The sequence below is a fragment of the Candoia aspera genome, chromosome 1, assembly GCF_035149785.1.
Source record: "Candoia aspera isolate rCanAsp1 chromosome 1, rCanAsp1.hap2, whole genome shotgun sequence".
In the NCBI taxonomy this organism is placed as follows: Eukaryota; Metazoa; Chordata; class Lepidosauria; order Squamata; family Boidae; genus Candoia; species Candoia aspera.
In genome coordinates, this window is record NC_086153.1 from 218698913 (window position 1) to 218715587 (window position 16675).

The window sequence follows — 16675 nt, forward strand, 5'->3', positions numbered from 1 at the left end:
CTCCCCTACTTGTCCCTCATCCAAGAACAGGATTTTCTCTTTCCACATAAAATGCTGCAGCAGAATTTAATGCCAGTTTCCCAAATGAAGGAACTGCTGAGGCCAAATGTGCTCAGAGCTGGTATGAAATGTTCAAGTAGATCATCCAAATAAGGTCAGCTGTTGCCCAGGAACCTTGAAAAATGTTTAAGAGCACACATAAGTCTTTTTCTTATCGACTATTCTGGATGCTCAACAACTACTTTGAACGATGTCAAATAGATTAATAGAGGAGCTCCTACACCCACCATCTCGGTATTACAGACCTGGGATGGTGTTTTCACAGATTTTGCTTTTTGTCTTGCTTGCACTCTTCTTAACCGGTCAAAGAAATGAAAGTGGGGAAGACCCTTTCTCTCTTCTCATCTGTCATGGCTGCAGGACTATCTCTTGAGATCTTCATTCAGTTTTTCAGTTCAGAAACAACAGTGTGACAAGTTACCCTGCGGGGAAAGGCAACTCTCCAACCCTTTAGGCTGAGTTATACAGGCCTCACAACCAGCTACAGTCCCACAGCTATTCCTATCATTCCTGAAGGCTAGAAAGAACATGTTTATTTATTTATAGACCTGCTGCTGCTGTTTTAAAAAACAACACCTTGTCATCTTGTCTCCCTTTCCCTGTATTTTGCCATACTTCAGAGTGCTGTTTCCATCAGAAATAGGCCAGTCTTTGGATCAAGGGTAGGGAAAACCATGGTATAGCAAATCACTGGGCAATTTTATGTTTGATGTAGCTAATTCCATTCTTAGGGATAGCAAAAGAATGCTTCAGAAATCTCTTTGCTTAGTTAGTAAACATACCTTTTTATGAATTTTTCTTGGAGGGGAGTTAATGGCTTTCTGAGGAAGTGTTAAATTTTCAACCAGACATTTATATGCTGATGTCTAGAAAAACTTGTATTTTGCAAATCCTTGGCTTATATAAAATTAGTACAACCTCTAGTATGCTGCTGATCGGTTCAGTTATCCATGTTTAATGAAATGTTACACATCAAAAAGGCTTCCTCAGAAAACTAATTTGAAGCAACCTGATTCAATTTCTTCCCAGGTGCTAATTATCTTCTGGTGAAGTGTTATGGCAAGACAAAATTAGGAAAGGAGAAGCTGAACAGAACGAACTTTATTATGGTTTGTGAGTAGTGCAAAGAAAAAGAGAGAGAAAACAGCAAAATATCCATGTTCTTATAGGTAAATGAATAATTGGTAAATTTAAGATAGCATAACAATTATAGGCTTAAACCCTATAAAACCTGTTGGGCTCATCTATAAAACATATTATCTATCAAAGAAACAAAAGATCCAGTAGGAGTCAAGGCTGCAATCAAAAGCACATTCCCTGTGAAAGAATTCTGACTGAGATAGCAGAGATATAATTATCAGCATTGTACCCATATATGCCGTTATATTCATTATCAGTACATTTTCTAGTTATCATCTCTTAAAATATAATGAATCTCAGTTAAAATTTTGCACATATTAGTTATTTTCCTCTGTCCTTGAATCTTTCTCTATATTTGAAACAAAAATTAAATATTACACTTATATCTGCATTTGCTCCATTCGCCTGGTTTTACCTGTGTTCCTAACTCTTCAGTCCAATGGTTCACTCAGTCTTTCAAGATTTAGATGTTATTACTTTCTTTAGAAAAGGTGAGCCTTTTTGTCTTTAGCAAACTGCCAGACTCATTTTTTTTCAGATAATGATATTCTGCTTCAAGTACTGATTTCAATTAGACAGTACAATAACACTGAAGTGATACTATTATTTTTACAATAGATTAGGAATTATTGTGTAGCCACACAAATACATGAAAATCGTCTCTAAGCATCTGACAAGGCTTAATGTGCACCTTCCAAAAGCATCCAAAAGATTCCAAGGAGAATCACCAATACTTTCCATTGTGGGGGAAAAATTCCATGTCTCAGATTAGAAAAATAGTGATAAACATGAAAGCTTATGTATATCAATAAATGCTGAGGTTGATACTAAAAGACTGCTGTTAGTAAAAATACTACTTTAACTTAAAGTTCCACTGAATGAGTACAGGGCACAGTTTCACACAGAGTAACCTGCTAATTTTCCTCCCCTGATCTCAAGTTCCTGCTTTGCAGCATCTGAGATTCCTTTATTTACTTGTTTTGTTCATTTGGTTGGTTTATATACTGCCTTTCCTCAAGGAGCTCCAATTGGCATACATAGCACTTTCTACTACTATTTTCCCCACAGTAAAACCCTGTGAAGTAGGCTGGGCTGAAAGGAAGTGACTTGCTCAGCGTCATCCAACTTCTACAGCTGAGGGTCAACTTGAAAGTAGGTCTCCCCAGACCTTGTCTAACAACCACCACACTTTATAAGATAAAGTTCCTGATAATTCTGCAAATTCGCTGAAAATCGTGATAGTTAAAACAGCCTCTTACAACCTAGTGCTGTGAAAGACCTGGACTTCAACTTTACCATGAGTAAAAAATGATGGGTATTGATGTCCAACACATCTAAAGGCCAACATGTTAAAGAATATAGATTTAGAACCTGCATCTCAAAACAAAATCTGATTAAAGAAATCTATCTGTGGCAGAGACCTTTGTAGACAGAGAGGTGTGGAGCTGAATACTTTGGAAAACTGATTTTCCAAAGGCAAAGAGAACTTGGTGAATTGCTCAGTCCCTTGAGTACTCAGGGACAAGGTTTGAAAGCCAAAAACAGACTCTTTGGAGCCACAGCAGTCCAAACCAAGAATTCAAATTAATGTTGGGGGGGAAAAAAAGCCTAATCAAGGAGGTAAACTGCTCCAGCAGCAGCAATCTGAGGCTTGATCTCCTGCTTTCTTGCCAACAATAGGCTCTCCAGCCTCAGCTATGGAAAGGTGCATCGGCAGCTCCTTTCTTGCGTAGTCCCTGCTCTCTTCTTTCCCTCTTTCCCTCCTAACTGTCCAGCTTGAGCAACCAGCTCTGTTCTCTGCCTGGGCAGTAAGTTGATTCAAGACCAGGCAGTGTAGAATGGTGGGGGAGTTCGTTTGTACAGGCCCAATAAGGACAATCCAGAAGTTTTCTTGTCTCACTTTCTTTTTGCTGATCAGTGGCTTCTGACTCCTCTCTCATCTTTTCTCTCTACCCCCACCCCGCTTCTTCCTCTTCTTCAGAGTAGCCTACATGCTCAGCAAGCACTGAGTTGGCAAACACTCATGCCCTGCTGATGTGGCTTTCTCACAAGGAAGCTGGGGTTTTCCCTTCACCACATATCCAAAACCTTTATAAATGCTGAAGTTTCAAAAGTGCAATGGAGTGATATACAGATATTAATAGGTTTAATTATAATTGAAGAAAATGATCAATGGCTGCAATAATCAGGACCAACAATGCAATTACCAAATCATACATCAGGAGAAAGCACAGTTGGCTTTCCAAAAATTATTGGACTCTTATTGTACCTCATAATAGACCACACTGGTTGGAGATGATTGGAACTGGAGTTGAGTAACACCTGGAGGGCTCTGGCCTGTGCAGTCAATTGATTTCTGCCATCATGAACACTATTCCACCCCACTCAAGGTAACATCCTCTGTTTCTGAAAACAGACAGCTTTAAGAGGCAGGACTTTTAAGATCTGGGGATTATCTCTTGGAAATGCCCTTTTCAGGGTATCTGTGAAAAACTGTACTTTTCTGTATCTCTACCAATGGCCAACAAAGAGCTTTTCTGCTGTCAGAGAGGTTTAGGCTGGTTATGATTGGTTTTCCTGTTTTTTGCTCCCAAAGGATTATGCCTGGTTCTGCTAGCATCCATCATTTGCTCCTTGTATTTTTCTCTAATCATTGTTTTTCAGTTTTTTTTTTAAAACTACTTTTCAAAATTATTATTTTTAGCCACTTGGAAAAAAAAGTGGGATACTTTTTTAACCCTCCTATTTAATGAGGATGCAGCTGCTGTTTGAATTATTTGTAAAACTTCTTTAATTAACCTAAACCACTTCAAATTCTGTGTCATATGAAGAGCAAATGTTGCCATGCAGAACATATTAAAAGCAACCAAAATCCATATTAATTCAATAGCTTTAAGCTAATTGGAAATGCTTTTGAAGTCTCCAGAATTATTCATCAGGGTAAATTCTTTGTAAATGAAAATCCAAAACAGGACACTAGAAAGGATTTTGGTTTGGTTTGGTTTTTTTTTAATTAAGAAAGCTAGAGATAATTTCCAGTAGTTAGAGAAATCAATCTGGGTGGCATTAGCTGGTCAATGAACCATCACAGAATGAAACTCTAGATTAAGGATATATAAAATTACCTTCCTTTTATGTTGAATTATGTTATTGACAATTCTATTATCATTGCCCTAACAAAGGTATCACCTCCGTATGAACTCTGGAATTTTCTGGCCGATATGGCTAACTTTGCTTTGTGTGACTTATCAATACAGAACATAGTCTTTAATAGCAGCATTTTACACCAGAGGAAGGTTTTACATTACTAGTCTTCCTGCAATATTAAATATCCCCCCTTTTTAAAAAATATAGGTTTAATTTAGTTAGCTACGAGACAGTAAACTGCAGTGGATCCTGTACTTTGAACATGCATACTCAAAGAAAGCTATTTCCTATACCACAAGACATGATATATTTTTATCCATATATTTTATGCATTCTTGGAAACAGAAGATTAAAATATTACTCATGATCAAGAAACACATATACAAACATCAAGTCTTACTGCACTTTTTACCAGTTATAGCACACTGGCACAAGAAAAATAAATGTATGCAAACTCCCTGAAAGACATGCAGGCAGGTCACAGACAGACTTAGCCAGAGTTACAGATGCAGCCATCTAACAATAGAGGTACCAGAGACAGACAGGTCAGCCCAATACTTTCACTGCAAGTATCAATCCAACACTAATTTCCCAAAGGATGGTCTTGGAGCCAGTCACTCCCACTCAGCCTAAACTTTCCCACCATGTTATTTGTGAAGAACTCTCTACCTCCTGGAAGAAAGGGGGACTATAAATGTAATAAAATATAACAGGAGGAACAGTTGGAAACACTTGATTTCATGGCACTACATTATTTTCAATTCAAAGTAACCTTCCCTAGTATGTAAAATAGCCAGATGGGAAATCTAATTTATTTCCAGGTATAAAGAGGACCCGTGGAATCCTGTTCTAAATTGATACTTTGAAGTATATGTTCCCAGAGGATTAATAAAAATACAGTAATATTTGTGTTGGCTTTTTAATTTAAGTATGTTTTGCATACTGCACAATTACATTTTAAAAACATAGTAATAAAGTTGAACTAAAAAACCCAAAAATGTCTTACAAGTCTTCTCACTTACATACATGCCCTTCAGTTCTGTGGATGCTTGCTGGAAAGCTGGCATCATTCGTTTGCAAACTCCGCACCCTAATACAAGAAACAAGGGGTGAATGATTACTCTTAAATTTATCTACAACTGCAAATCAAATGAACAACGCTCCTGCATACATGTGCATGTGTGTGACTGCAGGATGAAGGACTCTTCATTAAAGGTTATGGATCATAATTACAGTGACCATACATCCTTTATTATAAAGGACAGGACTTTATTTCAGAAAGCTGTCCTTTAGATTTATGTATTTTTCAAAAACTCACTTTTGTCCTTTATTTAGGTCATTTAACTTTTACCATACAAATGGTACCACTTAATGCACAGCCTTTCACATTCATGTGAAAATTATGGAAATTGAATTGTCTTTTTAGAATAAATTTACATATACTGTTTGATTCTAGTTATTTTTATTAGAATATGCATTTTTGTACAGTTTCTCTTGGTTTTGCTCTTGAATTTTCCTTTGTAAAGCAAAGTTATAAGAATAAACAATTAATTTTTTTAATCCTTATGAACCTCTGTCAGATTTGCCCTTTATTTTTTCCATGAAAATATGGTCACCATCATTATAATCTACCATGCCAGTCCAGTGCAGGTTGGTAGATGGATGTTTTTCAACTTCCCAGTTTAATGGGGGCCTAGAACCTGGTTCCCTCTGCTCCTAGTCTCACACTTTAGCCAGTACATCACACTGACTCTTATATTTTGTGTGTGTATATGTTTTTAAAATGCACAAAATTATTCCTGACTTGCCAAAATTATTCCTGAGTTAAGCATTTCTCCTGACCCTTATATACTGAAGTGTTCAGCAATCAAAAAACCTATTTTGTAATATTACCTTTGTTAGATTAATTCCAAATGTGAAGTGAAAAGATAGAATAGCAACTTGGGAATGAATGTATGTGCACCAGGGCTATGCCATACACTGGATGAAATCATTAAAAAAAAGGCACTTTAGAGTGCATGGGGTGTTAATGTAGCACCTATCTACAACTTTTTAAAGTAGCTATATCTTTTCTGGGGCTTTCATGGCTGGCCTCTGCAGCTGCCACAGCAACTTTAAAGAGTTGCAAACAGATGCTTAGTTTGTACCCTGGACATTCTGAAGAACCTTTTTAGAAAGGAATCCAAGGTATTGCACAGCCCTAACACACATGGATGGATAAATAAATATGTGATCTTACAGACAAACACAAACATTTTAACCACCCATGTTCAGTATTTCTATCCAAACATTTGCACAGATGAAAGTAAGCTAAACAAGAAAAACATTGTTAATGTAGCTAGTAATTGGTGACCATATTTGAAAACATTTATCCTTAATTGTAGCAATTTTCACAGCTTTTAACTATTGCACTAATTTTTCAGCCAGAGCTATTTCCCAAAATTTTAATTACTACTGTTTCAATTAGCTTCCTAGAATATTACAATAGCAAACTTAGCAGCTAGAAACAGGAACTGATTTGATTTCATTGTTGCATCAATGTATAGAAATGATAATCAATAAACCAATAGCAGTATTGTGAAAAACTGTTAGGTTATCTTCCCAATTTCTTCAAGAATATCTGACCAAAAGAACTGAGTAATTGGGCATTGCCACCAAAGATGGTAATATGTTCCAATTTGCGCTCAATTGTTAACGCAATCTAGAAAGGTGGATGTTTATATAGTATAATCTAGTGGAATACAGTGCCACCTATAGAATATATTCATGGTCAATTTTACTTTCATTTAAAAAAAATATGTGTACAGAAATCTCTAGTAACATATAGCTGAGAGAGCTGGACCATAAGGAAGGCTGAGAGAAGGAAGATAGATGCTTTGGAACTGTGGTGTTGGAGGAAAATTCTGAGAGTGCCTTGGACTGCAAGAAGATCAAACCAGTCCATCCTCCAGGAAATAAAGCCAGACTGCTCACTTGAGGGAATGATATTAAAGGCAAAACTGAAGTACTTTGGCCACATAATGAGAAGACAGGACACCCTGGAGAAGATGCTGATGCTAGGGAGAGTGGAGGGCAAAAGGAAGAGGGGCCGACCAAGGGCAAGATGGATAGATGATATTCTAGAGGTGACGGACTCATCCCTGGGGGAGCTGGGGGTGACGACGACCGACAGGAAGCTTTGGCGTGGGCTGGTCCATGAAGTCACGAAGAGTCAGAAGCGACTGAACGAATAAACAACAAACAGAAATCCCTCATAGTATTTCTAATTTTTCTACCAGTGAGGAATTAGAAGATGAGAGGAATTTTGGACAGGTTCTTCAGCTACAGAAATGTGTTATGATTAGTTTACTATGTGAAGTATTTGAAGTTGCAATGAAGTCAGTCCTAGAGAAGGTATCACCTCTAGAGAGCAAAAGCCAGAGTTCCTCCCAGATATAACTTCATATATAAGATAACCCTTAAAGTCATTTAGACAAGCAAACTAGACATAGCTACAGCATGGGATCTACCTTCTACTGATAACAGTTTAAGATGTTTAGCCTGGAAACTGTCCAGCGCTGACAGGGGCATTCTCAAACCAGCCTAGGTCAGAAAGTGCTAGTTGTGGGAGAAGATTCTCAATCTGAATATTAAATTTATACACACACAGCTATAACAGTTTTATATGCTGGAGGAGGAACTACTAGAACTTTTTATGCAACAGGAAAGTCAGACCAGAGATTCTATTTCCTCTGTTTTTCCCAGCATCCACTGGTACAAAAACACAAGACTAGTGTTGGGCCAATAAAGTGAACTCCATGTACTCAATGACACAGAATTGGTTCATAAAAGCACAATTTCTGGCAGAACAGCAATATTTAAAAGACCTTCAAAAACAACAACAAAAAAAACAAACCCGTAGCCCAAAGTCAATTAGTGTCATGCGCTGCCTACCTCTGAATAACGTTCAGACACTGGTTTGCGAATCAGGCTCTGGTTTATTGCAGGGCAGGTACAGCGTTGGTAGAAAAAAGCTGAGAGTGACAGGAGCGCGCCGGTGCGGGGTTTAAATACCCCGCGCCGGTCAGCGCCCCCTCGCTCACGGTCACGTCACCCCCCTTTTGTCCCATGCGTTGCCCTGCCGGTGGGTGAGGGTTTCCGGGATCGCCCATCATCAGGTTTCCATTCCTCTGCTGATTGCTTTCAGCTGGGCGATCCCCGTTGTATTGCCGCTGATGGTTTGGGTGGCTCCGTGATTCATTTGGCTATTGTTTGTTGGCCGTTAGTCGTTGTAGGTTGATGGCTACTTAACTTGTACCCCTTCACCTATTTCCTTGTCATTGTCATGTGTGCCATTGTGCTGATGACTTTAGCTCAACGGCACTCATGACATACTGCCCCCTTTTCGAATAGTGTTCTCCCCCGGTTTTCTGGGTTTTCCCCGTGGAGCTGTCAAAACGCCACATTTTTTTTTTTTTTTTCAAAGTTCCCGCCGGAGTAGTTGTCGCCCCTCCCTTTGCTCCTCCCTCTACCACGTGCCTTCCCAGGGTGTGTCCATGGTGCGCATGCTCGGGTTCTGACCTGGCGTGCGCATGCTCCAACCACACCCTGTTTGTTTGGCTCAGTTCGGCGAGGCGAGAGGCGTGGCTGGTCGGGTGCTTCTCAGCTCCAGGTAGGGCCCTTCTTTTCTTATTTAGAGTGCGTCGCCTTTGTTGTGTCTCCTGGGCGTTGCCCCCAGGTTGCCCTGTTGACTTGCTTGCCACTCCCCCGCGGCCGGGGGGCGGGGGGAGGGTGCTGGCGATCGTTTGTCACCACCCCGTGGGCCCGGGGCGGGGGGAGTGAGTCCCGGGGGGGGGAAGGTCCACCCAAGTCGCGGGCTTGGGGGGGGCCCTTTCCCTTGGGGCACGGGAGGCGGGGGGGGCCTGCGGGGGGGGGTTTGGTTTTGCTGACCTTGGTTGCGGTTTGTCGGGGTATGCCCGGTGAAATGCTCTGGTCAGGTCAGGCGCGTTAACGTTGTGCGCCGCCACCCATTCCGGGTGGGGGAAGTGTTTCCACCTGACCAGATAGTGTAGAGTTCCTCGTTGCTTGCGGGAGTCGAGGATGTCCCTTATCTCGAAGTGGTGTTGCCCGTCGATCATTAGCGGTGCGGGCTGTGGCGTGCTTGGGTGCCATCGGGAGGTGGTTGCTGGTTCTAGGAGGCTGGTGTGGAACACCGGGTGGAGTCTCCGGAGGTTGTGTGGCAGGTCCAGGCGTATTGCTACCGGGTTCACTATTTGCGTGACTCGGAACGGCCCGATGTACTTAGGCCCCAGTTTTTTCGAGGGTTGGGTTGACTTTAGGAACTTGGTGGATAGATAGGCCATATCCCCCGCCTGGAACGTCGGTTGTTGGCGCCGGTGCTTGTCGGCCTGCTCTTTGTAAGCAGCCTGTGCCTCCTTCAGCGCCGCCGTGATTACTGGCCATGCTTCCGCGATCTTCCGTCCCCAGTCGCTGGCGTCCACCTGGGGTTCCGGGGGTTGAGGTAGCTCCGGTATGGGGACGAAGTCGCGCCCCGAGACTACTTCGAACGGAGTTTTCCCCGTGCTCGTGTGGACGGCGTTGTTGTATGCGACTTCGGCGAACGGGAGCAGTTCAGCCCAGTCGTCTTGGTGGTAGTTCGTATATGATCGTATAAATTGCTCTAAGGTGGCATTAAGAACCTCAGTGGCTCCGTCCGTCTGAGGATGCCAAGCCGTAGATAGGGCCTGTTGGGTCCCCGTCAGCTTCAGGAAGGCCCGCCAGAATTTGGAGGTGAACTGTGTGCCCCTGTCGGTCACCACACGTGCGGGACATCCGTGTAGCCTGTACACGTGGATGAGGAAGAGTTTGGCTAGCTGTTGTGAGGATGGGACCGACGTGCAGGGGATGAAGTGGGCCTGCTTTGAGAAGTAGTCCTTCACCACCCAAATGGCCGTTTTCTTCTGGCTGGGTGGGAGGTCCACTATAAAATCCATAGAGATTTCCTCCCATGGGCGGGAGGGTTCTGCCACCCGTTGCAATAGCCCCGCGGGTTTGCCTGGTGCCCGTTTGGCCCTAGCGCACGTTGGGCAGGACGCCACGTAGGTTTTTACGTCTCGCCTGAGCGCGGGCCACCAGAATTGGCGCCGTGTTAGGTGTAGGGTCTTGAGGAACCCAAAGTGTCCCGCTTGCTTGGCGTCGTGTGACCTATGCAATATCGCCTGGCGTTGCGAGTCCGGGACGTAGATTCTGCCTTCCCCCCATGCCAGGTCTTGCGCCATCGTTACCTTGTCGGGGTTCGCCAGGAACCAGGGGTCGGTTTTGAGGGCGGCGGCGAGGTCCGTGCGCATTCCCCCTGGTAGTTGCGGTTGGCTTCTTTCCGTCGCCGGTTGTCCCGCCGTCGGCTGCGCCGTAGCGTCGAGCTGCCTCCGTGCGCCGCTTCGGGTGGTCACGGCCATCCCCAGTTGCGAGGCGGATAGGACCGTCCCAATGGTGTCTGGGGCGGGCTCTTCGTCTTGGGGCAGTCGGGAGAGGGCGTCGGCCAGGAAGTTCTTCTTGCCCGGCATGAACTTCAGCTGGAAATCAAAGCGGCTGAAGAATTGGGCCCATCGGACCTGTTTTGGGCTAAGGCGTCTAGGCGTTCGTAGGGCCTCGAGGTTCCGGTGGTCCGTCCAGACCTCGAATGGTTGGGTGGCTCCCTCGAGTAGGTGTCGCCATGTCTCTAGTGCCGATTTCACCGCGAAGGCTTCTTTCTCCCAGACGTGCCATCGCCTCTCTGTCTCGGAGAACTTCCTTGACAGGTAGGCGCATGGTTTCAGGAGCCCCGTGGAGTCTTTCTGTAGCAGAATGGCTCCCAGGGAGAAGTCTGAGGCGTCGGCTTGGACCACGAACGGCCGTTCTGGGTCCGGGTGCGCGAGGATTGGCTCCGTAGTGAACAGCGCTTTCAGCTTGTCGAATGCGGTCTGGCACGCGGGAGTCCAATTCAGCACTGTGCCTGGGTTCTTGGCGCGTCGGGTGTCCCCCACCCCTTTGGTTTTGAGGAGGTCCGTTAAGGGGAGGGCTATCTCAGCGAACCCCCGGGCGAATGACCTGTAGAAATTCGCGAATCCCAGGAAGCTCTGTAGTTGCCGTCTGTTACGGGGCCGCTCCCAGTTTAGCACCGCTTCGACTTTTGCGGGGTCCATTTCGATGCCGTCCCCGGAGATTCGATACCCCAAATAGTCTAGGCGCTCTTTGTGAAACTCGCACTTTGTAGGCTTCGCATAGAGCTGCGCCCTTCTGAGCTTGTCGAGGACTTGCCTGACTAAGGTTACGTGTTCCTCGTGTGTTTTTGTGTAAATAAGGACGTCGTCGATGTAGACCAGGACCCCTTTAAACAGATGTTCATGCAGTACCTCATTGATGAGCTGCATGAACACCCCAGGGGCCCCCGCGAGTCCGAAGGGCAGTACCTTGTACTGGAAAGCGCCTAGGGGGCAGTTAAACGCCGTCTTCCATTCGTCCCCCTCCCTGATTCGGATGCGATAGTACGCCTCGCGAAGGTCCAATTTGGAAAAGACTTTGCCCGTGGACAGGTGGGCGAGCATGTCCTTCACCAGGGGTAAGGGGTATTTGTTGGACAGGGAAGCCGCGTTTAGGCCCCGGTAGTCGGTGCAGAGCCGTAGGGTCCCGTCTTTCTTCTCCCGGAATAAGACGGGGGCTCCGACCGGTGAGCATGCTGGCTCTATGAATCCCCTGTCTAGGTTTTTATCGATGAACTCCCGGAGGGCTGCCATCTCCTTCGGGGTCATCGAATAGATCTTTGGTCTAGGTAAGGGGACGTCGGGCAGTAGGTCGATCCGGCAATCCGTCTTGCGGTGGGGGGGTAGTTGGTCCGCCTCTGCCTCTCCGAAGACCTCGGAGAAGTCGGCGTATTGTTCTGGTAGGTCTGCTGTGGTAGCGGCGTTGTCTTGTGTGGTCGCCTCCGCTCGTCCTACCGTGGGGTTGCTTTTGCCAGCTGGTACTGGTGCTCGATACTCGCCGTCGCCGAATGTGAAGGTGCGGGTCGCCCAGTTGATCCGCGGGTTGTTTTTCGCGAGCCATGGCATCCCCAGGACTGCAATGGGCCGTCCGATGAGCGTGACTACGAACGATGTGCGCTCGGTGTGAGTGCCCATTTGCAGGGTGACCGGCTCGGTTTGTAGCGTGGCTGGTTTCCCTCCCGCTGTAGAGCCGTCCAGCTGGTGGAATGCCAGCGGCGTGGGGAGGGGGAAGCAGCGGAGGTCGAGTTTGGCGACTAGGTCGGGGTGGATGAGGTTTTTTGAGCACCCCGAGTCCACTAGTGCCGCGGCCGTGGTGGCTCCGTTGCCGGCAGAGAGTTGAATTGCTGCCAATATTACGGAGCTTTTGTCGTTCCGTTGAGGTGGTCCGCGTTGCTGTCCCACCGCCTGCCTCGCCACGCGTCTCAGAGCAAGCGGGGAGCATTTCCCGCCGGCTGGTCGGGGTCGGTATTGTCCTCTTCCCCCCAGTAAGCGTCCCAGCCCTCTTCCGGTGTCGCTGTGGCCACGGTCATTCGGCGGTGAGGAGGCGGCCCCGGGTTGGGTGGTTTGGGGCTAATTTTCGGGGTGGGCTTGGGCGCGCTGGTCGGCGGTCGGTTGGCGAAGCAATCCGCCGTCTTGTGCCCTAATTTGCCACACCTCCCGCAGGGCTCCCGGTTGAACTTCTTTTTTGGGTATATGGGGCCGGCCATCCCCCCGTGTGGTGCGGGTACCTTTTTCCCGGCATAGTTTGTGTCTTCCGTGGTTGTCATGAGGAAGGTGCGGTGCGCGTGTTCGGCTTTCCCCGCGAGGTGGATCCACCCGTGTAACGTTTCTGGGTCGTCGCGGTAGAGGGCCCATTGGAGAACGTCGCGGTTGAGCCCCCTTTTGAAGATTTCCAGCAGGGTGGTCTCGGACCAGTCGCTGACCTTCCCCGCGAGGGCTTTGAACTCCAGGGCGTAGTCAGGGACCGTGCGTGTGCCTTGTTTAAGTCTTTGGAGTGCGCTTTTCGCCCGTACTTTAGCTAGGGGGTCTTCGAAGTAGTTTTTCATCTCTTTGATGAAAGCAGGGAAGGTGGCGAGGGCGGGGGAGCTGGACTCGTACAGTTGGACGTACCAGTCCGCCGCCCTGTCTTGGAGTTTGATCGCCACGGCGGCGATCTTGTCGGCCTCGGAGTCATAGGAGTGTCCGTGCCTCCCCATGAACTCCCTAGCGTTGGTCACGAAAAACGAGAGTTTTGTGGGGGTCCCATCGAAGATGGGGAAGTCCTTTGGGGCCCGGGCGTTTTGTGCGGCCCCGCCTCTCGCTTCCCGGGGTGTGGTGTCGGCCGCCTGTGCCGTCTGCTGGCTCTCCGCTGGCCCGTGTGGGTTCGGTGCTTCGCTCGGGGTGTGGGCTTGTGCGGGGACGTCGTTGGGTGGCGCGGGGGGCATAAGCGCCTGGAGCATGGTCCGGAGTTCCGTCAGTTGAGCCCGCATGGCCGCGAGTTCAGCTCGTGCCTCCTCGTCCACAGCCCGCGCCGCCGCTGGGGTCGGTTCCGTTGGCGCGTCCTCGGGGGTGGGTTGCCGGTGGGGTTCATCGTCCCTCTGCCGCGGGTCCGCTTCCTCCTCCGTCTGATGGGTGTCTCCGTCGTCCTCCTCCGTGTCTTGCCGCGCGGCTCGCCCTCCTTGCCCGCGCCGTTCCGGCCTCATCTTGCTGGTCTTCTCGCCGTCTACTCCTCCCACGGCTCGTTGTCGTCCGGTGGGGCTCGGCGAGGCTGAGTTTATGACTCTCAGCTTTATGTCATGCGCTGCCTACCTCTGAATAACGTTCAGACACTGGTTTGCGAATCAGGCTCTGGTTTATTGCAGGGCAGGTACAGCGTTGGTAGAAAAAAGCTGAGAATGACAGGAGCGCGCCGGTGCGGGGTTTAAATACCCCGCGCCGGTCAGCGCCCCCTCGCTCACGGTCACGTCACCCCCCTTTTGTCCCATGCGTTGCCCTGCCGGTGGGTGAGGGTTTCCGGGATCGCCCATCATCAGGTTTCCATTCCTCTGCTGATTGCTTTCAGCTGGGCGATCCCCGTTGTATTGCCGCTGATGGTTTGGGTGGCTCCGTGATTCATTTGGCTATTGTTTGTTGGCCGTTAGTCGTTGTAGGTTGATGGCTACTTAACTTGTACCCCTTCACCTATTTCCTTGTCATTGTCATGTGTGCCATTGTGCTGATGACTTTAGCTCAACGGCACTCATGACAATTAGGTACTTGGAGCCATGGATGCATAGACTTTTATTTTCAGAACCATTATTTGTATTATCCATATTTATGCTGTTTTTAATACACTATTGATCTGTTTGCTCCAGTCTATTCGTCTTGTTAATGTTTGCTGTATAATTGCAATTTCCTCTCTCTCCATGTATTTGTGGGTATGTGTGCACACATAGGTTTTCGTTCCTTTTTCAAGCTGCTGACTCCATGCCAAAGCAACTTAGGGTCTACTCATGAGTTCTCAAAGCTTATTTGGATTAAACCATTTTTAGGAATTTAGCTGAAGCATTTTTCATCATATTAAGCACATAAACATCAGGGCAGTGGCAGTGTTAGATTACTAAGGAGTAGCAACCATTCAAAGAAGACCCTCCATTAATATTATAATATAATAATAATATATTATAATAATGGTCCAGAGTCCCTCCTAGGAGGGAGATTGGTGGTTATAAATTTGATAAAATAAATAAATAAATAAATAATATCTAAAAGCATTTGATGACAGACTCCGAAGATAGACTTTTCAGTAAAAGAGAAGGCACAGCCAAGCCATCTGGCTGCACTTTGCTAGAAACTGGCTGCATTATGTTAGATAGTTTGAAGGACAAGAAACTAAACTCCTGAAATCTAGGAAAAATCACATTACATTTTCTTAAAAAATTAAATGTTGGGTGAATTAAATTCAACACTTGGAGATGAAAAAACACATAGCATGGTGCTTAAGATCTAAATTGGCCCATGTTAAATCAACACAATAGAATTCCCCAGCATTTCATGTGAAATAATCACTTCCGTGGGTTGGATCCAGACTTCCTATTTTGTGAATGAAAAAAAACATTCTTTAGTTTAAAGAAGTCAGATTAGCAGAACTCTTGTTTTACAAGCTGGACACTAATGCAGGCAAAAGGGGGAGAGGTGATTTTCTCTAATATTTTTTCCCTAGCACCATATTTCCAGTTTGGGTTAGCTGTAAGGGGAGGGGTTAAATCCACCTCCCCATTCTGCCCATGGAAGCATTTGTTTCATGGAGAACTATTTCACTTAACAGTGGATCCAGCCCACCACTGCAAAATCAGAAATAACAGAATCTGAAAACATATTTGGGAGGAGATATTTTACTAAGCACACCCCGCCCCAAAAAATGTGGGTCCAAAGAACATTGTAGAAGTGAGCTATAGTACCATGCTGGGGAAGTCTGCTTAGGGCAATGCCCAAACTGAATGGCTCAGATATACCTTGTAAGAAAATAATTCATTGTAGAAAATAAATTATTTGCTAGTGAGTAAAAAAAAAGTTTTTAATACTATAGCCTGAAGGAATTATAGGACTAAAGCAAACATTAGAACTTCAACCAATTTAAAAACAGTGGTCAGCTGCAACACATGCTGTGAACCAGGAAACAGCAAGGCTTTTCTGAGATCAATCTAAAATTTCCAAAGAGCCCGCAGAAGTTTCAGAGAACAGTGTTGAAGAGTAAATCTGCATGGAAGAAACATACGTTATCTCCTAGAAATAAACAGTATGCAGGAGGGATTATTTAAGAGCTCAACACCTTGAGGGAAAAAAAAAATTTTTTTTGGTGCTTTTTGCATGGAGTATGCATTGCAACACAACATCATTCCACAGATATCCAACAAGCGTGAATTAATTTTCATTCCACAAGTCCTTGGCTCTCTTAATAAATAATGGCTAGAATGCCACTGTATTCAGCCCTGACAAGGTGAAGTCAACCCTTGAAGCTAACTAGCTCCTAGAAGAGCAACGTAAACATATTATGTAGCACCTGCGTAGCAACGCCAAGTATTTCTGCTGAGAAACACCACATATACATACATACATACATACATATATTAATACAGTTATGCATTCACCTTCAGGTTTGTTACAACCTGATTCCATACTTCCTTTTTTTTTTTCCTTTGCCACAAATTCATTTCTGGAACTTAACAAAACTACTCCCATTCAGCAACATTTGGTAATTCATCCCTTGCTAGCAGAACATAAATGACATGCGCTGATAAAACAGAGAGACCCTAGGGTCAGTGTGTTTCATTACTGAAATATAAAGCAGCTTTTGCCAAGCTGATATCCTC

General features: G+C 45.7%; 1 protein-coding gene across 1 annotated transcript in view; it reads right to left on the reverse strand.

The window, feature by feature from the left end:
- Nucleotides 1–16675, reverse strand: part of PDIA5 (protein disulfide isomerase family A member 5) — a 239603-nt gene that overhangs the window by 103720 nt on the left and 119208 nt on the right. The window contains exon 8 of the mRNA XM_063288786.1: nt 5370–5437. Coding sequence (XP_063144856.1) covers nt 5370–5437 — 68 coding nt within the window. The remainder of the gene's footprint in view (nt 1–5369; nt 5438–16675) is intronic.